General features: G+C 43.9%; 2 protein-coding genes and 1 long non-coding RNA gene across 5 annotated transcripts in view; 1 reads left to right on the top strand and 2 right to left on the bottom strand.

Moving 5' to 3' along the window:
- Positions 1-757: 757 nt before the first annotated feature.
- Positions 758-23823, bottom strand: C12H16orf89 (chromosome 12 C16orf89 homolog). 3 transcript variants are annotated; one of them, XM_026686784.2, is made up of 8 exons: positions 21848-23823; positions 13421-13570; positions 7553-7700; positions 5963-6077; positions 5281-5416; positions 4929-5033; positions 3145-3207; positions 758-921 (listed from the first exon to the last, which is right to left on the bottom strand). In XM_026686784.2, the coding sequence occupies exons 1-8, from the start codon at positions 22029-22031 to the stop codon at positions 848-850; spliced, it is 975 nt and encodes a 324-aa protein (XP_026542569.2). In that variant the 5' UTR covers positions 22032-23823; the 3' UTR covers positions 758-847. The 3 variants fall into 3 exon arrangements, with proteins under 3 accessions (XP_026542569.2, XP_087829300.1, XP_026542570.2); XM_087973174.1 differs by lacking the exon at positions 21848-23823 and adding an exon at positions 19671-19861; XM_026686785.2 differs by lacking the exon at positions 13421-13570.
- On the bottom strand, positions 1422-2287 carry LOC148129644 (uncharacterized). The gene is made up of 2 exons (XR_015750863.1): positions 2171-2287; positions 1422-2132 (listed from the first exon to the last, which is right to left on the bottom strand). It is a non-coding gene; the product is annotated as an uncharacterized LOC148129644 (long non-coding RNA).
- Positions 23472-25697, top strand: part of ALG1 (ALG1 chitobiosyldiphosphodolichol beta-mannosyltransferase) — a 25421-nt gene continuing 23195 nt past the window's right edge. The window contains exon 1 of the mRNA XM_026686780.2: positions 23472-23706. Within this exon, the coding sequence (XP_026542565.2) occupies positions 23484-23706 (223 nt within the window). The 5' untranslated portion in view covers positions 23472-23483. The remainder of the gene's footprint in view (positions 23707-25697) is intronic.

Below are 25697 nucleotides of genomic sequence, written 5' to 3'. Positions count from 1 at the left end.
AATTTTGAGTAGTTTGGAGAACCGGCTAATCCCATCTCTGACTGGCCCCGCCCCCATCTATTCTCCGCCCCCGAGTCCCAGCTGATCGGCTGGGTCTTCTTTTGTTGCCCTGCACAGGAGAACGGAGCTGGAAAGCTGGTTAGTGGGGTGGGGAGGGAATGGGGATTTTACAGTATTCTTCCCCTGCCACGCCCACCAAGCCACGCCCACAGGACCGGTAGTAAAATATTTGGAATCCCACCACTGGAAGGAAGACAAGAATGAAAGGAGAAGAAAGAAAAGACAAAAGGGGAAGGAAGAGAGGAAGGAAGGAAGAGAGGAACAAAGGGAAGGAAGCAGAGGTGGTATTCAGCTGGTTCTGACCAGTTCTGGAGAACCGGTAGCCGAAATTTTGAGTAGTTCAAAGAACCGGCAAATCCCGCCTCTGACTGGCCCCGCCAACCCCATCTATTCTCTGCCTCCCATTGAGTCCCAGCTGATCGGCTGGGTCTTCTTTGGTTGCCCTGCCCAGGAGAACGGAGCTGGAAAGCAGGTTAGTGGGGTGGGGAGGGAATGGGGATTGTGCAGTATCCTTCCCCTGCCACACCCACCAAGCCACGCCCACCAAGTTACACCATGCCCACCAAGCCACACCCACAAAGCCACGCCTACCAAGCCACGTCCACAGAACCGGTAGTAAAAACATTTGAATCCCACCACTGAAGTCATTCCACCTAGAAGTGTTGCTAGGAGTTAAATATCTTTTAGAGCTGATGGAAAACTTTCAGACGGACATTTATTGTAGGACAGTGGCCCAGAGAAAGCTGGGTTTAAACTGTAATCAAGAAAGGTGTCCAAGGATGGAGCATCATGAGGTGCCGTACAAGAGGAAGCCCCCAAGTGCTGCAACGGCCACAGCAGTGTTATGGGAAGAGCAGCTACCTGCAATGAAAAGAACATAGAATCATAGGGCTGGAAAGGACCTCAAGAGGTCATCTAGTTCAGCGGTCCCCAACCTTTGCAGCTTGGCAGCCCAGCTGGAGGGGGGAGGAGGGAGAGGGGAACCGGACTATGTGAGCCGCGGGCCAGCACACCTGCACGCAGCTTGACTCGTGTGAGCCGCATGCACACCCAGCTTGACCGCAAGTCAAAGGTGTGTGTGTGTGTGTGTGTGTGTGTCTGTGTGTGTGTCTCTGTGTGTGTGGGTGTGCCGGCCCAGCACTCGTGTGAGTTGAGTGGCACACATGGGTGTATGTGTGCTGGCCCACGGCCCAGTTGTGAATAGGCCACATATCCCAACAGTGGGCCCTGTCCTGGGTGTTGGAGACCCCTTATCCTGTCTAATTCCCTGCTTAAACCATTCTGGACAAATGGCTGTTCGGTCTCTTCTTGAAAACCTCGCTGTCAGGGTTCCGATGGATGCCCATGAGCCTCGAGCCAAGTTTCAAAAGAAATCCAATTCTTTATTAGGAGCAACATATCGGCACTTTCCCCAAGTGCTTTCGGCTCTGCCCTACGTAATTTACTGCTCACCTATGACCCTGTTTCCCTCCTCCTCCTCCCAGGGTGTGTCATAAATCACATTCTCCATCAAAGCACTTTCATTGGCTGTAGAAAACTTGCCTCTCCCACTGCCTCTGGTAACCTGGGACACAATCTGGAGAAAGGTATGTGTGGAATGTGATCTCCCCTCACCCCTCCTTTTTCTGGCAACTTGAGAGCAAGCTTGGAGTTGACACTCCAGCGATGGAGCACCCACAACTTCTGGAGCCAAGCACCTCTGGGAACACCTGAATCTGAATTCCCACGTTTCCCCCCTGCTACTCTAAAAGTCACACCCAGCCCCCTTACCGATGACCCTCGAGTCACACTCTCCAATCCAACTCCATCCTGAAATTCCCGCCAAGTCCGTCGCGACTCGGCCTTGAGCTCTGGTGAAAGAATGTTGTTGCGGCTATCCTCCCTTCTCACTTCACTCTCGTTCCCACGGTCACCCAACCTCCCTTGTGGCAGCCCCAAACCCGATTCAAGGTGGATGGGGGGGGGGGGCTGACACCCTGACCCTTATGGTGATTGTAAGTCAAGGACTACCTGTAGTTAAAAATGAAGAAATATAAATGTGTGTGTGTATATGTGTGTGTGTGCATCTACAGCTACACACACACACACAGACACACACCCACACCCACACACACAGAGACACACACACAGACACACACACACCCACACCCACACTATTATTTGTTCCTTGAGAAAAGAAAACCATTGGATTAACGCTAATTAACCCTGTTCCTTACTATGACTGTAAATGAAGGACTACGTGTAGTTAAAAATGAAGAAATATAAGTGTGTGTGTGTGTTCACAGGTATGCATGTGTGCACACATGCACACACACACACACACACACACACACACGAGATTATTTGTTCCTTGGGAAAAGAAAACCATTGGATTAACCCTGTTCCTTACTATGGCTATAAATGAAGGACTACGTGTCGTTAAAAATGAAGAAGTGTGTGTGTGTGTGTGTGTAGTGTGTGTGTTTGTGCACAGGTACACACACACACACACACATGAGATTATTTGTTCCTTGGGAAAAGAAAACCATTGGATAGATTGGATATCATTCCTGCTAATGTTAAGTTCCAGCAGAAAGTCATTGAGCCAGTAACCCGAATCTACTTCCCAAAAGACTCATTGTGAAATCCTGGTTAATTTCTTATGCTCTTAGAACACGGAAGAGAGAATAGCAGCATTGAAGGGGACCTTGAAGGTCTTTTTGTCCCACCTCCTGCTCAAGCAGGAGACCCTATACCATTTCAGACTGTCCAATCTCTTCTTGAAAGCCTCCAGTGATGTAGCACCCACAATTTCTGGAGGCAAGTTTTTTCCACTGATCATTCTAATTGCCAATAAACTTCTTCTTAGATCTAGGTTTGTTCTCTCCTTGGACTAGATGACCTCCAACTCTGTTAGTCTACGATGGTAATTTCCATCTATTCTTTTTTTGTCTTGCCTTCTGGTGCTTTGGAAAATAGTTTGACCTCCTCATCTTTGTAGGAGCCCCTCAAGTATTGAAACACTGCCATTATATTGCCCTTAGTCTTTCTTTTCACTAGACTAGACAAACCCAGTTCCTCTGTCCCAACTATGGAGAGTTTTACCTTCAATAATTTTCTCTGATCTCTTAGGCCTTCTTCTCACGTGGCCCTCATCACTGGGAGAAGCTAGTAGAATGAGAGAAGAAATGAATCATTTGCTGGAAAAAGAGACTAGTATTATTTCTTTGGAAATCTAATGCAATATGCTGCATCTCTTTGTTTTTAATACTTTGAGATTGTACAGTTTTCTTAAGTTTGCCTAAATAGTTCAATGCTCAAAACATTGGTGTAGGAGATGACCAGGCTGAGCTGGAGGGAGGGGTCAAGGATGTCATTAGTCTCAAGTCTCTTCATGCTCATAAGAGATCTAAGTCCAGCTCACCTTGTATTCCGTTGACTCTTATCTACTGCCAATTTGCTTGGACTGTTAGTAGATCAGATTCTTGTAGAGAGCTTAAGCTTGCAATAAATCTTGATAGTCTGCCTGGATTTCCTGTTTTCCCGTGCTTGACAATTGGCATATTTAGTTTTTCAAATGTGGCAACTTTAGAATGGGCGGATTTCAGTTCCCAAAATTCCCCAGTCAGATTTGCTGTTTATTTAGGAATTACGTTTTATAGATTGAGGTTAAACCTATGGAATTATAGGCAGTCTTTACTAAACAACGGGTTGCTCAGTGAAGTTATGATGTATCTCAGAAGAGATACTTATGACTTGGACTTGAAGCTCCAATGTCCGTCTCCTCCTATTCTCTTTTATGTATTCAGAAACTGGTCCATGTCTAGGGTCATTTGCAATGTCCCAAGGTCAAGGGACTGCGATTTACGTTGTTGGGTTTTTTGCCGAAAATGCGATGACCCAGGGCGTGGCACAAAGGCAACACAAATAATCAATAAGAGTCCCTTTATTATCTCCAACTTTGCCCCCAAGGGCCAGGTTACCTTCTGGCTGGAGAAAAACTCTACCAAGAACAGCCTTTGACTGCAGAAAATTAAGTCCAAAACATGGTCAATACAAACTGTAACTTAAAGTCCAAACAAGCCAAACTGAAGTAATTTGTTTGCCAGGACAGGAGCAAGAATTTCAGACTTGAAGGCACAGCAAAACTCATAGGGTTGGGAAGATGCCAGGAACACAGATAAGCCACGACAACACAGAATAAAGTCACATTTGCTCCTAGTAGCCTGCTGCACACAGCCTGCCTTTCTTATCAATTGTCTTCCCAGCTGCAGCTAATGAAGGGAATCAGGGCCCTTTCCTCCCCCGTAAGCCACGCAACCCACGTTGCTCTCTTCTCTGTTCTTCCCTGCATGCCCTCGGATGAAGAGGGGGTGGGCCTGGGTCTTCCTCTGAACTCCCTCTCCCTTGTTCTATCTCTCCCCTGCTCTGCCCAGCCGGATTTGCCCTTTCCCAGCCTCCTCCACAGCCAACGGAGCCACACTCCCATTCCCTATCAGCTGTCCGGCTTCTTCCTCAGATTCAGACTCTGACAGGGGCATGACAGAAAACAGGTGTTTACTTCTGGATTTTTGCATAAAATGCCCATTGCGAATTATGGTTTGCTTAATAACCATGGCGTTTGTTTAATAAACTTCTGCAGAAAAAAAAAAGACATAAAATCGGATTGGTCATATGATGACTGACTTAATTCACTGTCACAACTTTCAACCCCCATTCTGGGCTCAACTAAGGCCGTAAGTTGAGGACCACCCGTAAACTTAGCAACGAAAATGTTGAACTCAGTTGTGGTCATTAAGTAAAGAACTATCTCATCTGGATGGGGTTGTTGTTGTTGTTTTGACAAAACGCAAGTCCCTGATGGCCGTAAAGTCATGCAATCTACTTACTGAACATCCAGAAACATCCTTTCTCCTGTTTCTGCCAGTTGAGAATGCGGTCAAGCCAGGAAGCCTGGAAGAATTCTGAGAATCCAGCTAGCCCACAAAACATAACTGTGAAGAAAGGAGATGCGGGTTGGTTGATGATGGTTAGCGCAACTTGAGGGTTAAGAAAGGGGGAAAATCTATTCCTTACAAGAATACGAAAGGACTGGAAATTACCCACTCATTTGGAAGAGATCCCTTACTGTGTGCAACTCCCACTCCTTTCCAGACTGATGACGTTACCTAGCTGGGTAATGAAACATCTTCAAGAAAACAACCAAGCTCAGAGAGCACCAAGGCCCCACAGATCACTTACTGTTCTCTGTAAAGAGATCTCCAAAATAGTCCACAAGATTCTTCTTTTCGATATTGCGATTGGCTCGCATCATCAAATCACAGAATATGTTTTCATAGTACCCAGCATTTTGGAAGAGCGAATTAGGGCACGATTGCTAGAGAGGGAAGGGTGAGAACATCAAGCCAAGGATGGGATAAAATATTGATCGATTGATTGCTACATTCATATTGCAATCCTAATGTTCTAGTGGTATCACCAAGCAATTGGCAGAAAATTAACGAAAGAGAAAGCCTTTTTTTTAAAAAAAATGCCTTTAAAGCCTGAAAAATCTGACTCAAAATACAAATTACAAATGTGACAACTGCAGTAAAATGAATGCACTTAAAATTCCTGCAGGTGGGGCTTAAAAAAGTACCATTTCTACTGGGTTTTTTTTCTTTCAAATTTAGCAACTTTCAGATATTGGACTCCAACTCCCAAAATTCCCCAGCCAGTCCTACACCTTCCCCCTCATCCCGCCCCAAATCTTTGCCCTTCTCTCCAAGATCCTTGCAAATGGGTTAACGATCTCCCAAGCTTTCCTTCCTTTTCATCTTATGGTGATCGTTCACCATGGCAACATGATCCAGAGTCTCCACATGTAAACTGGACATCTACAAACATTTGTTTAGTAAACAAACAAACACAGACACTTTCTTACCATCTTGGCGAACAGAAAGTAAAAGAGTTGGTGGGACAGCAAGTAGCCATCACAGTGGGTGTTTACCATGAGCCTGGTGCAGTTGTCTGGAATCCAGCATACCTCAGAGTCATCCCTGATGAAAAGCAAGTTAGATAAGCACTAGCACTATCATTTGGACTTATATACCGCTTCACTTTGTTTTCCAGCCCTCCCTAAGTGGTTTATAGAGTCAGCCTATTTGCCCCCAACAATCTGGGTCTTCATTTTACCCACCTCGGAAGGATGGAAAGCTGAGTCAACCTTGAGCCCCATCAGGATCGAATTGCTGGCATTCTAGATAGAACTGTATTCTAACCATTGTGCCATGATGGCTCCTAATTCTAATCTCAGTTGTGCTTGTAAGTGAAGGTCTTCCTGTATCAGTTGTAAACCAAGCAACTCATTGATTTATTAGCTTGTTTTGTATATAATTAAATAGATGTTCCACAGCAGAAAGTTTATGAATGGCTCATTCATGCCACAGGTTTCCAAACTGTTTTGGCTAACAGTGCTCTATAAGGGAAATTGTTATGTTAGGAGGTGTTTCCTTAATTCCAGGTTGCTTCTCTCCTTGGTTAATTTCCATCTATTATTTCTTTTCTTGCCTTCTGGTGCTTTGGAGAATAATTTGAGCCCCTTTTGTTTGTGGCAGCCCCTCAAATACTGGAATACTACTATCACGATACCCCGAATCCTTCTTTTCTCTAGGCTGGCCATAGCCAAATCCTGCAACCGTTCTTCATATGTTTTAATCTACAGGCCTTGAATCATCTTAGTTGCTTTGAACTTTTTGCAGAGTCTCTGTTCTGAGCCAAACCTTTTTCCAGTAAGACAAACAATAACCAAAGGGAACAGAAACCTTTTAATGAGTCTTACAAATTCCCAGTTAAAAGGCTGCTGCAAACTAATTAACTTTGATAAGCACAAATCTTGCCAAAACTAAGCGAGACTGCCAAAAATTCCAGATAAGAAATATTTCACAACACAAAAGTCTTCAAATACACAAGGCTGGAGTTTCAAAACGTCTTTGCTTCCTGCAAAGAATGTTCGCTTCACAGCTGCCTTTTATCTTCTAGAAGGAGGGGCCACTACCTTGCAGCCTTACTCCTGAGTCGCCCATGCTGCTGCAGCTGCTCTTTCCTGCAAGCAGCCCTACACGCACGTGCACTTGGCACAGGCTCCTCAGGAATCTCCTCATCGCTGCTGCCAGGCCCCACAATCTCTGAAGGCAGCCGTCCACTCCCTAATGGTCCTGACCCTCATCTGAGTCCTCGCTCTCCTCAGGCATCCGCACCTGCTGCTAACCACAACAGTCTCAGACTAGATGCAGTATTTCAGGTTTGGCCTTACTAAGGATTTATAAAGCAGTACTAATAAGCAATACTAAGCCCCAATTTTGAACACGTGGCCCTGGGGATTCTATGATGGTTGTATCTTCAAAGACAAGTTATAAGTCTCTTTTTTCCAATGCTCCTGTAACTTTGAACAGCTACAAGTAGTAGCTGTAACTCGAGGACTACCTGTTTTGGAGCAGAAGGAACCCTAGAAAAATCAAAATCAAATACCTACTGTGTTCCTAATAGGGCCGAGATGCAAAAATCACTGGTTTTTAAATCCAGGCAGCGGCCACTTGTTGGAGAATAAGGAATGGACTCGTTAATCTTTCTCCATTCTTGGGGGACCTTCCAAAATCCTGGTTTTAAAGCTGGAGCAAACTCTGAGGGAGGAGGGGGTGGGGAATGGGAAAGAGAGAAAGATTTCTTAGCCTTTGCTTGAGACTTAGAATAATTGTAATATAATTGACAAGCCCTTGCTTATCAATAGAGACCGAGTGGAGCAAGTGGCCAGTTTTAAGTTTCTGGGTGTTACCCTAAAAGAGGACCTGACTTGGGGTGCTGACATTGCAGCCCTTGGTCAAAAGGCCCCAGCAGAGATTATACTACCTGAGACTTCTCAGGAAACAACAATGGAATGAAAAACTGCTGGTGACCTTCTACCGCTGCACCATAGAGAGTATCTTAACTTATTACACCTGTGTAGGGTTTGCCAGTTGCACCGTGGCAGATAGGACAGCGCTCCAGAGGGTTAACGTCATTGCCCAGAGGATCATGGGTTGCCCTCTCCCCTCTTTAGAGCTCCTGCTGCCTTAAGAAAGTTCAAAACATTCTTAAAGATCCATCTCATCCTGCCCCCCCCTTTTTTTTTTTTTGAACTATTACCATCTAGCAGACAGTACAGAATAATAATACAAACAAGGGCAAATAGGCTGAAAAACAGCTTCTATCCCAGAGCAGTAGCTCTATTGAATTCTACCGTATAGTGCAATATTAATGTAATATCAGGAGTTTTCAGTTCAACGTATATAATGTGAAGGATATATGTTTGTGTTTATTTTCAGTCATAATGTACACTGAAGGTGGTATTTCATTGGAGGTCTTCTAGTCCAGCCCCCTGCTGAAGCAGGAGAACCTATAGACCAGTGATCCCCAACCTTTTTTATGGCGCGGCCCGGTACCGGCATTAGCTGGGCGCCGCCATTTTTTTTTGATGAAAAAGTGCTTCCGGTGACCTCACCGGAAGCACTTTTTCATCAAAAAGATGGCGGCGCAGCGCTTCGGTGAGCTTTTCCGGTAGAAATGGCTTTCTACCGGAAAAGCTCACCGAGCGCATGCCGCCATCTTTTTATGAAAAGTGCTTCCGGTGAGCTTTCTACCCGGAAAAGCTCACCGGAAGCACTTTTTCATCAAAAAAAGATGGCGGCGCCCAGCAAACCAGCAGCCCGGTAGGACTTGTTGATGCTATAGACCATTTCAGACAAGGGATTGTGTAGTCTCTCCTTAAAGTGGTGTCTTGCTTTGGCTGTTGCGTATAATCAGTGGCACCTTGTGAACAAAGCTGGTGGTGAGAAGCGCCACAGCTCTGTAAAAAAGGAAAAAAAGATGTGAAAAACTCAATTTCCCCATCCTAGCAGTCAGCCCTGGTCTTACCACTCCTGTTCCTGAGAGGTGTAGGTGTCGTCGTGTTGTTTTTAGCATTTCGAGGTGGCATCTGGCTTTTGTGGGACTGGGAAGAAGAGTAGAGTGGTGGAAATGCCCACCACTGAATTGGATGGCATCATTAGGAAACCGGTTAACCACATTTAGCTGGCTTTGTGTAAGCACTAAGTGATGCGTGGCAGTTTATCAACTACAGGGTTGTACAGAGGACTCTGAGCTATGAACAAATGAATCGGTCTGGCTTAAAATTCATGTGTCAAAACAGCCAGGGATCAGTCGGCCTGCTGCAACTGGTCTTCTCTTTCTCTCCATTCTCTCTCTCTCTCTCTCCATTCTCTTTCTCCATTCTCTCTCTCTCTCTCTCCATTTTCTCTCCATTCTTCTCTTTCCATTCTCTCTCTATCTCTCCATTCTCTTTCTCCATTCTCTCTCTCTCTCCATTCTCTCTCTCTTTCCATTCTCTCTCTCCCTCTTCATTCTCTCTCGATTCTCTCTCTCTCTCTCTCTCATTCTCTCTCTCCATTCTCTCTCTCTCCATTCTCTTTCTCCATTCTCTCTCTCATTCTCTCTCCCTTCCTCCTTCTCTCCCCCCCTCTCTCAGGATCTATCAGTCAAGTCTGCTACACCATTTAAAGCCAACCAACTACCCTTAAGTTTCTTGAGAGAAGGAGACAGTGTTAATGGTCTACTCGCTCAGTTTTCAATTAGATGTTTTTTGGGGGCCATTTACAATAATCTTCTCTTTGTATTAATTAGCTTATTTTCACTTTTCATGGTTGCCCCTGCCTCCTGTTTTCTCCCTAAACAGCAACACCTCTGAGAAGTAGGAAGGATAGGGAGAGAGAGTTAACTAGCCTAAGGCTAGCTACCATGGCAGAGGGTGAATTTGAACCCAGGTCTCCCTGTTCCTAGCCCAACACTTTTAACTACTTCACTTTTCTCTTTCTATGTTGTTAGCAACTGGTATTCACAGATCGGGCAGACGGTTTGTTGGCAGAAGAGCTATGTTTGCAACTTTGCCTTGCCGAAAGCTCCAGATTTATCTGCCTGGCTTTCAAATTAGATTCCAGAGCTAGGAAGAGCAATTATCTCACTCAGAATAAATTAATCTCCTGTGTTCCTTTGGCAGAAGTGGGTAATTGCCTTCCCAGGGCGATATGTAGTCCCCAAGCGCTCCTTCGTATCTCTCAGAGTCTCTTCCAACAACGATCATTGAAAATCATTGCTAGTTTCTGGGTGCTTTGTGCCAAATGCTCCCTAAAGGTATAATGTGAGCCATAAAACAAGCACATCATTGCTTAAAATAATGAAGAAATCTAAAGCACAATGCAAGTAACTTGGAAGATAAGGGGAGGAGGTTTGCCGGCAGCCGGTGCAGACGGCAGCGGAGTTGGAAAGTGGGGAAGAACGGGGACCAGTCAGGGAGTCTGGAAAGGACTCGGATGAGGGTCCTGCGTCCGATGCAGAGATGGGGCCAGGGCCATCTGGGAGTGGGGTGCTGCCTCTGGAGCCTTCGGAGTCTGGCAGCAGTGAGGAAGAGGATCCAGGGGAGCCTGTTCCCAGTGTGCGTGTGTGCGCAGAGCTGCTAGAAGGTGAGAGCAGGTGAAGCAGAAGGGGCAACTTGGGAGCAAGGCTGGGAGGTGATTGCATCCCATAAGGCAGTGGCCCCCCACCTTTTTTGTGCCACGGCCTGGTACCGGCATCACAAAATGATCCGCAGCCCGGTACCGGCATCAGCACGCATGGCAAGGCGAGCCGAGCGACCAGCCAGCCAGCCATCCCCTGCTTCTCCCCACCACCTTCAACTCCTCCTTTGTACCTTTGTTGATGGGCTTCGGGACGGCTTCGGGACGGTCGCTCGGCTCGCCTTGCCTTGGGTGCTGAAAGAATCCTTGCGCCTTAGTTTTGTTCAAAGCCGCCCCCCCCCGCTTCAATGAAACTAAGGCGCGAGGATTCCTTCAGGACCCAAACGCCGCCTTCCAACCGGAAAAGCTCACCGGAAGCACTTTCTCATCAAAACAAGATGGTGGTGCCCAGCAAACCAGCGGCCCGGTAGAAAATGTTCCACGGACCGGTATCGATCCGGGGCCCGGTGGTTGGGGACCCCTGCCATAAGGGATAAAAGTCAGACCTCAATGACAAAAGCTTTGTAGGAAGCAAAGCAGTTCAAAAGATTCCGAGTCCTCTTTGAAGCTCCGGTTGGTTTTCTGGTATTTCGGTTGGTTTACTTCTGTTTTTGGCAACATTCCACAGCACTGAAAGGCGTGTGCTTATCTTGGGGAACTGTTTATAAGTAGTTCTGGCTGGGAATGAAAGTAATTCCCAGCCTTGTAATAAAATAGGTTTTGCTTTTAAAACAAGTTTATGTTTAATTACGTTTGACAAAGCCTGGGTCAGAACAGTAGGGATATCCTGACTCCACACTAGCACATACATATATAGGTATGTATGTAATTATGTATTTATTTTATATCTTATCTTTTATTATTTTTATAAAAAAGGCAGCAAATATACATAATATCCTTTCCTCTCCCATTTTACTCAGTGCAACAGCCCTGTGAGGTGAGTTGGTCTAAGAGAAAGGGACTGGCCCAAAGTCACCCAGCTGGCTTTCATGACTAAGGTGGGTCTAGAACTCACTGTCTCCTGGTGATCCGTCTAGGGCAGGGGTTCCCAATCTTTTCTATACCTCATGCCCCTAGAATGCTTCTGCTGGATTCTCACACTCCTTACAAAAACAAATAATTATATGCTTATAAGTATGCATATACAGTATAATTTTGAAATGTCTAAACTTTTCACACTCCCGGAATATTGTCTCTCACCCCCAGTTGGGAACCTCTGGCCTAATGTCATCTAGCTGGCTTTCATGGTTGAGGCAGGACTAGAACTCACTGTTGTGGCCCGCCAGTGGCCAGTGGAGCTAGTGGCAGACTCAAACAGTGAGGTTCTTGGGGAGGAACATGGGCCAGTCCTGGAGTCTGGGGAAGGCTCGGACGAGGGCTCTGCATCGGAGGCAGAGATGGAGCCAGGGCTGTTCCGACAGTTATCAGCTGCCTTCGGAGTCAGAGATCAGTGGGGAAGAAGAACAGCTGGAGCCTGTTCCCAGTGTGCGCATGGGCAGAGCTGCCAGAAGAAGGGAACAATTAAGGAACAAGGGTCAACTCAGGAGTAAAGGCTCAGGTGGATAGTGAATGGCCCCTCCCATAGGAAATAAAAAGAGGAGTGAAATGGGAGTAGTGTTTGCAGGAGAGAATTAGTTCAATTCATTAGAGTGAATATCTATTCCTGACTTCTTGCCAAGTAATTGCTGCTACAGTGTGGCATTTGGAAGCTATCGGCCTGGCAACTCTCCAAGCCTGATAAAGGTCTGCAGTTATGAAATCTCATGAAAGGCTGTTTGCCGGGACTTTGCAGGAGAGGATCCTAAATATCCTAAATAAAGGTTTTTTTTATTGGGACGAGGAGTCTGCTTCATGGTCTTAGGAAACCTAGGTCAGAACATTCACTTCCTCCTGGTGATTGGCCCTAAGTCACCCAGCTGGCTTTAATATCTGAGGCAGGACTAGAACTCAATGTCTCCTGTTTTCTAGCCTGGTATCTTAAACACTAACCACTAGGCCGAACTGGTTCTCTAGTTTGCATCATGAGCATGCACATTGGAGGGAAAACCCCGCAAAACCATTAATGAACAGCTCTTGGCTGTAATGACCCAAAGGGGTGTGGCACAAAGGCAACACAGTCAAATAAGCAAGAAGAGTCCCTTTATTATCTCTAACTTTGCTCCCAATGTCCAGGTTACCTTCGGCTGGAGAAAAACTCTCCCAGAAAAAGCCTTTAAGTGGAGGAAATTCAGCCCAAAAACAAAGTACATACAAACTGTAACTAAAAATCCAAACAAACCACACTTCAGTAATTAACTTGACAGGACAGGAGAAGGAATTGCAGACTTGAAAGCAAACACAGTTGGGAAAATGCCAGGAATACAGCTAAGCCTCCACGATACCAGATAATTCATGATTTGCTGTGCGCAGCTTCCCTTTTTAAAGACTGTGTTCCCACCTGCAGCTAATGAAGGGAATCAGAGCCCTTTCCTCCCCCGTAAGCCACACAACTCATGTTTCTCCCTTCTCCGTTCCTCCCTGCGTGCCCTGGGTCTTCCTCCAAATTCCCTCTGCCTTGCTCTACCTCTCCCCTGCTTTGCCCAGTCGGACTGTGCCCTTCCCCAGTTTCTTCAACCGCCAACGGAGCCACACTCCCATTCCCTCAGCTGCTCAGCTTCCCCCTCTGAATCAGATTCCGACAGGGGCATGACATTGGCAATGAAAAGTTTTCTTCCCCAGACTTATGAAACGATTCACATCCGACTTCTGTCCCTAGGGAGACCTACCTTCTAACCATGGTTACCTAATTCTACTGAAATAACGTTTGCATCTTCTACCTTTGTGGGAAACCGGAACTTGTTTTTCAACATCTTGGTCTGCATCCTTTATGAAGGTCAACAGCTTTTCCCTCATCATCAGGATTCTCTGCCGCTCGACAGTTAATTCCAGCTTCCTTTGCCATCTCTCCAGGACCACATTCAAAAAACCTAGAGGTTTGCAGAGGGAGGAAAAAACAAAAGAGGTGGAATTAACACCACATCTCAAAACTCAAGAGAGATGGAATGGGATGACACGAATGGGATGCTATAGTTTAGTTTAGTTTATTGTCATTGCATCTTGTACAACAAAATTAAATATCATCTTCAGTGTACATTATGACTGAAAATAAACACAAACACACATCCTTCACGTTCTATACCAGGGGTGGGCAAACTTTTTGGCTCGGGGGCCGCATTGACTTTTAAAATTTGACAGACGGGCCGGGTCAGCACAATATATTTTGGGAATCGCCCCCCCCTTTCCCCCCCTCTACTCCTCCTTCCCCTCCCCTCGGAGGCCCCCTGAGTCAGGAGTTGCTACCGCCGGCGTGGCTCCGCGCGGCTCCAGTCCCGCGTTGCCTCGGGAAGGGAAAGGCAAAAAGGAAAAGCCGCAGCGGTGCTTTGCAACGGCAGCAGCGGCACTGGAGGCTCAGGCTCAGCGGCTCCTGGTTTTGCCTTTTCCTTCCCAAGGCAACGTGGGACTGGAGCCGCGCGGAGCTGCGCCGGCGGTAGCAACTACTGACAGCCCCAGCCGGACACCTGAGCGGAGCCCGGGCGGAACTGCCTGTTGCTGCTGCCGGAGCACCGCCGGGTCGCCTCCTCCAAGCAGCCCGCCCTCCCGCCAGGCTTCCCCTCCGCCGCGCGGCTCGGGGCCAGGCACGAGCGCCCGCGAGTTAAAAGGAAGCCGAAAGTTGCTGGGAAGTTGCTCGGGTTTCCGGGGCTTCCAGGCTTAAACTTTGCACAGGCAAAGTTTGCAGGCGGGAGCGTCTTCCCGCCAAGAAGTGGGAAGGGTTCCGCCCGGCGGGCGGGCGGGCTGCTTGGAGGAGGCGACCCGGCGGTGCTCCGGGTTTCCCCTCCACCGCGCAGCTCGGGGCCAGGCGCGAGCGCCCGCGAGGAAAAAGGAAGCCACAAGTTGCTGGGAAGTTGCTCGGGTGCTGGGAGCAGGCTTTTAAAGTGCCGCCTGAGCAGGACCGCCGAGCTGGGAAATGGGGCACAAAGGCAGGGCAAGGCTCCACCAACAGCGGCCTAGCTTTAGGTGGCTCCAAGCAGCCCGCTCCAAGCAGCCCGCCCGCCCGCCGGGCGGAACCCTTCCCGCTCCTCGGCCGGAAGACGCTCCCGCCTGCAAACTTTGCCTTTGCAAAGTTTAAGCCTGGAAGCCCCGGAAAAAAAAGGGGGATCGGCGGGGACTCACCTTTGGAGAGGTCGCACTCGAAGGTGATTTCGAACTCCCAGCCGAGGCCTTTGCAAAGTTCTTCTTTTCTTTCCTACCCCGAGAGTGCTCCGCACTGTTTTGCAGCTTTGGGGGCCACGCGGCGCAGGGCAATACGCCACGCCCAGCGATTTTTTTTCAGGTGTGGGCCAGATTGGACAGACCAACGGGCCGGATGTGGCCCGCGGGCCGTAGTTTGCCCGCCCCTGTTCTATACAATTGAATTGAAAACCCATGATATTGCATTAATATTGCACTATACAGTGGAATTCAATATAATTACTACCCTGGGATAGAAGCTGTTTTTCAGCCTATTTGACCTTGTTTTTAATATTATCCTGTACTGCCTGCAAGATGGTAATAGTTCAAAAAAAGGGTGTCCAGGATGAGATGGATCTTTGAGAATGTTTTGAACTTTCTTAAGGCAGCGGGAGCTACAAAGCTCTTCCAAAGAGGGGAGAGGGCAACCCACGATCCTCTGGGCAATGACATTTTATTTATTTATTTATTTATTTTATTTTATTTGCCAATTGTTTACAAGATAATAAGTATAAGTGTATGCATAGTTGTGAATACATGAAATGGATACATATAAGAAAAATAAAAGAAGAATAAGAGAAACAATAGGACAGGGACGGTAGGCATGTTGGTGCGCTTATGCACGCCCCCTACAGACCTCTTAGGAAAGGGGTGAGGTCAATAGTAGACAGTCTAAGGTTAAAGTTTTTGGAGTTTGGGGAAGAAACTACAGAGTCGGGTAGAGTATTCCAGACATTGACCACTCATTTGCTGAAGTCGTATTTCCTGCAATCAAGTTTGGTGCGGTTAACTTTGAGTTTGTATCTATTGTGTGCTCTTGTGTTGTTATGGTTGAAGCTGAAGTATTCATTGACAGGTAGGACATTGCAATGTATGATTTTATATACCATGCTTAAATCAGACCGAAGACGGCGTAATTCAAGGTTTTCTAGTTCTAGAATTTCAAGTCTGGTGGCATAAGGTATTCTACAACGAGTAGAGGAGTGGAGAACTCTTCTTGTGAAATATTTCTGGACTTTCTCAATTGTGCTAATATCAGATACATAATGTGGGTTCCAGACTGATGAACTGTATTCGAGTATTGGTCTAGCAAATGTTTTATATGCTCTGGTTAGTAGTGTGATATTACCAGAGAAAAAGCTACGTAGGATTAGGTTAACAACTCTTAATGCCTTTTTGCCTATGTTGTTGCAGTGGGCTCTAGCACTTAGATCATTAGAGGTGAGTATTCCAAGGTCCTTTACAGAGCTTGGGTCATCAACAAGATCTTGACTGTTCAGCTTGTATTTTATTTTCTGATTTTTTTTGCCAATATGTAAGACAGAGCATTTATTTGTTGAGATTTGAAGTTTCCATTTGTTAGACCATTCGGATACATAGTCAAGATCTTTTTGTAGGGTAGCAGTATTGTCTGTGGTATTGAACAGCTTTACATCATCAGCGAAAAGAACGCAATTGCTCTTAATATGATCACAGAGGTCATTTATGTAGAGTATGAAGAGAGTTGGTCCTAGAACACTGCCTTGGGGGACACCACTATTGACAGGTAAAGAATTTGATAGGACGCTCCCAATTTTGACCATTTGTTGTCTGTTTGCCAGGAATGCTTCTATCCAGTTATGCAGTTGTCCAGAGATACCATAGGATTTTATTTTTAGTAGTAGTTTGTCGTGTACCACTGAATCAAAGGCTTTACAGAAGTCTATGTAGATTGCGTCTATTGCTTTGCCCTGGTCGAGTTGTGTCGCCCATATGTTTTTGCAGTGTAAGAGTTGCAGATTACAGGATAGTTTTTTTCTGAAACCAAATTGTTTATTGGAGAGTAGGTTGTTTGTCTCTAAGTCGAGGATGATGGATTGGTTAATAATTGATTCCATGACTTTACAGGTGACGTAGCATAAGGAGATTGGTCTGTAATTTTCAACTAGGCTTACATTAACCCTCTGGAGCAGGGGTCGCCAACATTTTGGACCTCAGGGACCACCAAACTCATAATTTTAGATCCCAGGGACCACTAACTAGTTCTGTGGGCATGGCGTAATTTGTGGGTGTGGCTTGGTGGTCATGTGACTGGCTGGGCATGGCTTGTATGTAGATATTATAAATATTTATATAAATATTGATTTTTTTTATAAAAAATAGCAACTTTTACCTAAAATCAAAGCAGGCAGGCAGATTGAGTTGCTCACAGAATTACAGATTCATTTAGAAATCTATCTATCTGCCATTGGCTAGCTCAGACTGTCACATAAAATTTGCTTGCAGCCAAAATCATAACATTTGCTAGCAAGCAAACTCACAAAATTAACTCACAATACACCATGTATGTAAATATTGAATTTTTTATATAAAAAACCAACTTTTATCCAAAATCAGACAAAGCAGGCAGATTGAGTTGCTCACAGAATCATTCAGTGATCTATCTATCTGCCATCGGCTAGCTCAGTCTCTTAAATTTGCTTCCCATGAGTCTGCACTGAATTTGCTTGCAAGTAAACCTTCAGTCCTAAGGGAGGTTCGGCTGTGCTTAGCTAGAAAGCAAGAAATCCAACCATTTCCTGCTTCCTAGCTAATCTAAATCTCATGGCACAGAACAGATGATGGTCAGAAAAAGGAAAAATAGCAACTTAGCAGACAAGTTTGCCGGGTAAGGAGTGATGGCAACCGCTGCTCTGGAGCGCTATTCTATCTGCCACTGTGCAATTGGCAAACCATACAGAGGTGCAGTATGTTAAAATGCTCTCTATGGTTCAGCAGTAGAAGGTCACCAGCAGTTTTTCATTCCATTGTTGTTTTCTGAAAAGCCTCAGGTAGCATAATCTCTGCTGGGCCCTTTTGACCAGAGCTGCAATGTGAGCATCCCAGGTCAGGTCCTCTTTTAGGGTAACACCCAGAAACTTAAAACTGGCCACTTGCTTCACTCGGTCTCTATTGAAAAGCAAGGGCCGGATGTCTGATCTGTTCTGTTAATGGATGTTATGCATTGCAAATATTTTCAATTCATTTTGTGTTTTTTTAAAAAACAGATTTTATTAATTTTTAAGAACAATACACAAACAAACAAAACGTAGAATATAATAACATAGGACATCTTTTCTGAAAAAACAAATAAAACATCTTATTTAAAGACAGGATAATTCCAAATTATCACATTTCCATACAAGCACAGTTTAATATGTATATTTGTCTTATCTGTTCAACTTCATATCTTTTCCCAACTTCTCTTTATTTCTCCCTTTCCTTCTATTCAATTATATTTCTTTTGCCTTAAATTATATATATTCATTGTATCCATCTGTCTTATACAATTTCGTTATTCTCTTCCAACATTCTTCTAACGTTTTATTAATTCATAGACAAACAAAACACAAAACATAAATACATAAAACTTCTTTTTGGAAAGCGGCTTACCCCGGGTTACATCTTTTTGTACAGACATAAATCAAATTCATGCTCACTTAATATACTATTTCATATCTTATTTAACATTCTATATTTTCTATATATTTTCTCTCTTCATTCACTCTCTTAATTCTATTTTATTTATTTCATCTCAATTTAAATAATTATACTTGCATCTTTTGTCCGTTCTCTTTCAATTATCTATTTATCTTTTCTTTCTAATACAATATTTCTCCTGTGATCACTGGTTGAAGTATGACAACTTTTTATCTTTCCCCTAAATTTAACACTTAAAATAATACATACTTTCCATACTGATTCTGCTTAGTACATTCTAAATATTACATTTTAGAATAATAAAACAAAAAAAAGAGAATTAAGTTTATAAAATAGTAAAAACAATATTCCATAGAAAGTTAAACTATTATTAAATCTTAAACATTTTTATACATTCCCTTTAATGCATTATTAACTCATATATTTCAATTTTCTAACTCAATTTCAAAATATTAAAATCTACAATACAATCTTATGCACTTTTGCAGAATCATTTTTTAAATTATAATTTACCTTTGTCTCTGAAAAAAACCTGTTTTTTAGCATCTTGTTTTAAACCTTTATGACTTCTCTTTCCTTTTTCCCTTTCTTTCTTATCAATTCTAGCCTTTTTGCCCCCCAATCTCTCAAACTCCCCTCTCTTAATCTTCCCTCTCTGTTGTATTTCTCTTTTCTGTTGCTTTCTGACATTGTATCGATTTTTCATCTTATTTTTCCCTTTTTTGGTTGCTTTTTTAAGTTCTGAATTCTCCATTTTCTTTCCCCACTTTCTCTTTTCTTCTTCAAGTAAGATTGTCTGTCCATTAAAGATGGCTTCTTCTCCTTCATCCCAGCCTTCTTGTTGTTGTATTTCTTGGTAGGTAGAAATCGCCATTTCTAAAAAGTGAAAAATAGATCCAGAAGAGCCCTTGCCTTCTTGTTCCTCTTCTTTTAGCTTTTGAAATTCCATTTGCAATTCCTCAACAGATAGTGCCATTTTTTCCCCTTAAGAACAACCCAAGTGTTTTTAATCTTTAGTTTTTAGAAATAGTTCCCAAAAATCCCAAAGTCACAAAGCAATCCAAATCAAAATAAATTGTTTCATTTAGCACTTTCTTCTTTTTATATTTTCTCTTCCTGGGGTAGAGTTCAATTACACAGTTCCAAAGTAATTTTTTAGAAGCCTTATTGCCTTTTATTTCTGGTCTTATAAACTCCTAGCAGTCTCCTTCAATACAATCTTAAAGTAGGTTCTTTACCTCTTCCCTCCCACTTATAGCAAAAAAAAAAAAAAAAAAAGTTTTTAATTCCAATGTTCAGAAATCTTTTATCCCCTCGGCTTTAAATTTCAAGTTTAATTACCTTCTGTGCCCAAGCAGGTTTTTCCGATTTCCATCAGCTATTTCCATGGGGAGGGAGAGTGAGAGAAAGTAACTCTCCCTTTCCCTTTTCTTCCGCCACTTTGCAGTCTTCTTAGGAAACAATGTATCATTCAAACAATTAAGATTCCAGGGTATTTAAAAGTTCCTTGTTGACCCGGTTCAGCCAAAAAACTTTCACTTTCTCCAACTTCCTCCTGCACGACCTTACCCGGCTGCAGGCTTCTTTGTGGCAGCCATTGCTGACCGCCGCTCCACCACCTTGGGAAAAAGGAGTTTAGCTGGCTGAGGAGGGGGTTTGCGATACCCCCAAACCCCTATCCGGATCTCTTCTATCTTCGGTTGCCTCTACGGGGCAACCATATCCTCCAGATCCAGCTGGATCGGAGGCACTTCGGCAGCGAGCGCAGCAGGAACCGCGCACGATCGCGGATTCCTGCCGCCGCCGCAAGCCTTGCAAACCGGAAATCTTCAATTCATTTTGTGTTTTGATGGAGTTGGAAATGTAACAACAAGACAAGAAGGGAATTGATTGATTAAGTGCCATCAGATCACCTTCGATTGCTAATGACCACTAATGACCTCCTTTTCTCCAAGAAGGAGATGGCACCAGAATATTTGGTAGAGTGGACTTCCTTGGAGTCTGGAAGAAGCTAGCTATGAAACAAATATTATAACATTAATGCAATCTCCATCTGAAATAGATTTGCATTTCTGTCACTCCAAGACAACTGAAGTTCTTGAATCTCTCCCATCATAAATTTCCCAGTCATTTCTAGATTGTTTATTTAGTGTATTGCATCTACAGAGGTCATGCAACCACTAATATACAAACACGAATAAAACACATTTTGCATACCAACACAACTGTGTGTAAGTGGAGCATTAGCAGATGTATGTATGTATGTATGTATGCATGCATGCATGCATGTATGTATGTCAAATATGTGGACAGTACAATATACAAGATGAAACATTAAATTACGTTAAAAACCATGATAACAAATCACCATGTATTTTATTATATTTAGCATATGGCATGTACAGAGGTCATGCAATGAGTGATATGCAAATTTAGTTTAAATAACAGAACTGGATATTTAGACTCCAACAGTTCTTTTAAGAAAATGATTGAGAAAACGTATCATAGAGTTGCAATAGATGTTTTAATCCAGTATCTAAGGAAACTGACCATCTAACTGCTTCTGTTAGGGCTATTTTCTAGATTTCCAGATCACCCATCTGCACTAATGATATTTCCTATTGTAGTTAATACTTGGATGAGAATTCTTAGGGCTAGACTGGAAGCCATAAAAACATCTTGTAAGAGAGCAGGAACAGACCTTCCTGTGGTCGGTTTGACACAGATGTATCCATGAGTCATTGGAATCATTGAAGTCTAGCTTGATTTGAGGGAGTTTTCAATTTTAAAGTTTTTAAAAGTTCAGACTCTGTCATCATTAGTTATGCAAAATCAGGACAGATCGGATTCCTGACCTGTCATTCTGCCCTGCCCGTCTCTAGAACTAACATCCAATTTCCAAGCTTTCCTTGATCACAGACATGTTCCTCTTCTACTGCCTTCTCTCCATCTTTGTCCCATCAACATCATAGTTGCTTGTTGTCTTTCATCCACCTGTAGGACCTCCTCAAAACATGGGGAGTTTTTCTGCCTCTCGCCCAACCGACCTCCCTACTTCCAATAACCATCTTCAAATGAACTGTTCAATGGTGTCTGTCTCCTTTCCTTCCCTCCTTCCCCTTCTCCATCTTTCAAAGACCATGTCTTAGTCCTTGTGATTGTTGTCATCTTCCAAATGTATTCATCAGTCACCCCTTTATCCCGCTCGTCACTGTCTTCCTCTTTTCAGTTCATCTTCTCCTCACTTCTCCATCACAATTTTCTCAGCCCAAGGATACAAGGCACCCATCTTCCCTTAACAGAATAACAAGAGTTGGAAGGACCTTGGAGGTCTTCTAGTCGAACCCTCTGCTCAAGCAGGAGACCCTATACCATTCCAGACAAATGGTTATCCAATCCTTTCTTTAAATACCTCCAGTGCTGGAGTACTCACAACTTCTAGAAGAAAATCATGCCCTTGTTTGCTGTCAACTTTAAGTCTAATAACAACCAACACAGCAAGTACCTAAAACAAGTACCTTCCAAGACGGAGTATCCCAATACCGCATCTATGTTGACTTTGTCGTGGTATTCACCCAGGAACAAAACGGCCTTCTCCATGGCGGAGATGATAGCATTTCTCCTATCTGCCTGACAAGAGGAGGGCTGCAGGTTTACAAGACAGATCAACAGCAAAAAACCAAAATTCAGCATTTTTTGCATCGGGGGGCAGGAGGAAGCAACAGAGGCTTTTTACAGACTCTGTGAAAAAAAAACTGCTGACCTCTCTTTGTTCTCCTTAAACCTTTTTATAGGTAGGATTTGTGTACACAAGAATCCACGTCAGAAACGAAGCTCTGATTGACAGCAAAGCTCCAAATTGTTTACAAGGAGCCATTAAAGTCCTTCCAGGGGCCAAATTACATTTTGTTGATGGATGTGAGTAGGTTAAAAATCACTTGGAGTTGAGTGGCACACAAGTTTTAAGTCAAGGAAATAAATTGTGGGTTGTTGTTTTTTTGTATAAATGTTATGAAATGTTTTTTAAAAAAGAAGAAAGCACTGAAAAAAACTAATACAGAGTAAAGGAGGAAAGAAAAAATAAATAGAAGTTTCCAATTTCTTTGCAGATAATGGTATAAGCATGGTTACACAATCATCGCTTTAGAAAAAAAAACTTACTTTCTTTTATTATCTAATATTTTCTAATCAAGGCCACAGATCATATCCATTTTTTCTGCTTCATGCAAAAAGTCCCTAAGGGTTTCCCAATCAGCAGCAAAGGAAATCAACTGTCTTTTCTTTAATTAAATTAGCCAAGTTTCATCAACTTCATCAACCATTCCTCCTTTGTAGACAGTACCGAACCTTTCCACTTTTAAGCGAATAACAATCTTGCTGCACTTGTCACATATCAAAACAAAGCTCTCTGATTTCTGTTTATTTATCTACTCGGCCCAAAAGAAAAGTCTGTGGTTTCAATTGTACGTTAAGTCTTCAAAATCTTTAAAGCCTTTAAAACCTTCTGAATTAGTGCGTGTGTTTGGATCCAAAAATTGCTGGTTTTCTTGCCTCCCCATCAAACATAATATGTCCCTTTGTGTTGCTCTCATTTCCAGTATAAATTTCTAGTGCTTGGTTGAAAGAAATTGTTATTGTGACATTCACAACAACAAAAAGTGCACACCTCTTAAAATACCCAAGGTTGAGAAACAGTGACTTAGTAGTTAGAAGAGAATAAATGTAGCTCAGGGTTGAACTATGGAGACCTTGGTGCTCTCTGAGCTTGATTGTTTTCATGTAGACATTTTATTACCCAACTAGGTAATATCTTCAGTGTTAGAAGGTTGTGGAGGTTTCCACTCTGTCTATATACAAGTTTGGTCCATTCCCTTATATTCCATTCCATTATATGTACCCATTTCATGTATTCATAACTATGTATATACTTATACCTATTATCTTGTAAGCAATTGACAAATCAAGTAAATAAATCAAATAAATAAATAAAAATAGAAGACACAATCTTGCATTCATCCCTGTGGCGCTCTACAATTCAAAACCCGCGTCGACGTGTGTAGTTGCTCCTCCGAGCCGAGAGGGCGGCGCTGTCCCGACCTGCATTGGCGGCGTTCCCGGAGCCGCTCCGCGCGGCCTCTCACCGCCTCTCCCAAGATGGAGGCCGGCGATTGGCTGCTTTCGGGGACGGCGCTGCTGCTGCTGCTGGCTGGGGCGCTGGGGGCCTGGTGGTCGTTCCGGCCCCCGAAGAGACCTGGCGACGCCGCGGGGCGCGTGGCCGTGCTGGTGGTGGGCGACCTGGGCCGCAGCCCCCGCATGCAGTACCACGCCTTGTCGCTGGCCCGCCGGGGCCGTCGCGTCGCTTTCCTCGGCTACGCGGGTGAATCTTCCTCCCCACCTCGAGAGACCGAGGGCCCCGGAGGCCGAACCTTCCTCCCCGCAGAGCCTTCGGCCCGGCCTGCCCTGCCCAACTACGGCTCCCAGCAGCCCCGGCCATGGCGGCGGTGCGCGAGGCATGCTGGGAGTTGTGGTTCCGCGTATGCGTGGAAGGGCTCGCCTGGGCTCTTCCCCAACCTGGCGCCCCTTCATTGGGCAGTCTGCCAGCCCCGTTTGTCTTTCTGAGACAATGCTGGGGAGGATGGGGGTTGTAGTGCTGCCCCAGGAGGGCTGCAGATGGGAAAAGGAGAGGAGCAGCCTGGAACTAAGGAGAAATTTCCTGACAGTTGAGAAGAATTGATCAGGGGAACAAGTTGCCTTCAGACGTTGTGGGTGCTTCATCACTGGAGGTTTTTAAGAAGAGACTGGACAGTTGTTCGTCTGAAGTGGTGTAGGGTTTCCTGCCTAGGCAGGGGGTTGGACTAGAAGACCTCCAAGGTCCCTTCCAACTCTGTTATTTCTATTGTATTCTACAGTACTCTATTCTATAGTATTCTGTTGTATTCTATTCTATTCTATTCCTACTCCTACTCTACTTCTAATCTATTCTACTCCACTCTTACTTCTACCCTTATTCTACCGTTATTCTATTCTGCTCCATTCCATACCATTCCATCTTCTATTCTGTTCTGTTCTGTTCTGTTCCGTTCTGTTCCATATCCATATTCTATTTTACTCCACTCCAATCCACTCCTATTCCATTCATTATTCAATTCCTATCCTATTCTATTCTATTCTATTCACTCCCATTCCTAATTCTATTCATTTCTATTTCTATTCTATTCATCCTGTTTCTATTCTATTTCTATTCTATTTCTAATTCTATTCTATCTTTATTCATTCCCATTCCTAATTCTATTCTTTTATTCCTATTTCTATTCCTACTTCTATCCTATCCTATTTCTATTCTATTCATCCTGTTTCTATTCTATTTCTATTCTATTCTATTTCTAATTCTATTCTATCTTTATTCATTCCCATTCCTAATTCTATTCTTTTCTATTTCTGTTCTATTCATTCCTATTCCTACTTCTATCCTATCCTATTTCTATTCTATTTCAATTCTATAAGGCTTCTGCCTTCTTGGTGGGATGGGTGGGAGGTGCATAGGAGGAACCCCATGCAGATTTGGGATATGACTTATGTGTGATTTTAGGCTTTCTGTTTTCAGGGCTTTCCCCTCTTTTTATTCAGATTTCCAGCTCTCTTTCCTTTCTTGCCCATCACTCGGGTTCAAATCTAATCTTTGAAAAGTTTTTGCCCATCGTCAAAAAAATGGATCAATGAAATGCCCTTTTTGTGGTTGCACTCGAGGTATTTAAATTTGCAAAAGTAACAACTGCCAGCCATTGATTGAGAAAATTAAGGGTTTGGGTTTTTTTGGATGCGTGGAGAGTTTATGAGACAGTCAAAATAAGCAGAATTAATCAACTAGTGCGCAAATAAAATAAAATGGCAGGCGACAAAGGAACAAACAGTCAGTTTTTAAAATATTATTCTAGATCAGTGGTTCCCAACCTTTTTTTCGCCCTGCACCCCTAAAGAAATTTCACTCGAACCTCGCACCCCCTGAAATTTAGACTTTAGGAACTACTGAACGCGTTAAATATATGGTAGGATTGAATCTTTTCAGCTATGTATGTGACGGCCACTAAATAACGATACTTAACTCTAAAATGAAAACAAAGTTAATCCATTGCATAATAAATAAAAATGCCAACATATAGCCAATATCCTATTATTTACCTGGACTTTTCTCGCACCCCCTGGAATATCGTCTTGCACCCCCAGGGGGTGCGAGCACCCCAGGTTGGGAACCCCTGTTCTAGATTATTGCTTATTATTGTTGCATCCACCCATAATCTTCTGTGTCCTTTATGATGTATTTTATTTTGAACCTGACCTGCTGCTGCCATCACCTCAAAACCAGGGCAA

Source organism: Notechis scutatus, chromosome 12, assembly GCF_049901735.1.
Source record: "Notechis scutatus isolate UNSWTSFEM ecotype Mainland chromosome 12, rNotScu1.2, whole genome shotgun sequence".
Classification (NCBI taxonomy): Eukaryota; Metazoa; Chordata; class Lepidosauria; order Squamata; family Elapidae; genus Notechis; species Notechis scutatus.
This window is presented reverse-complemented; position numbering and strand designations above follow the sequence as displayed.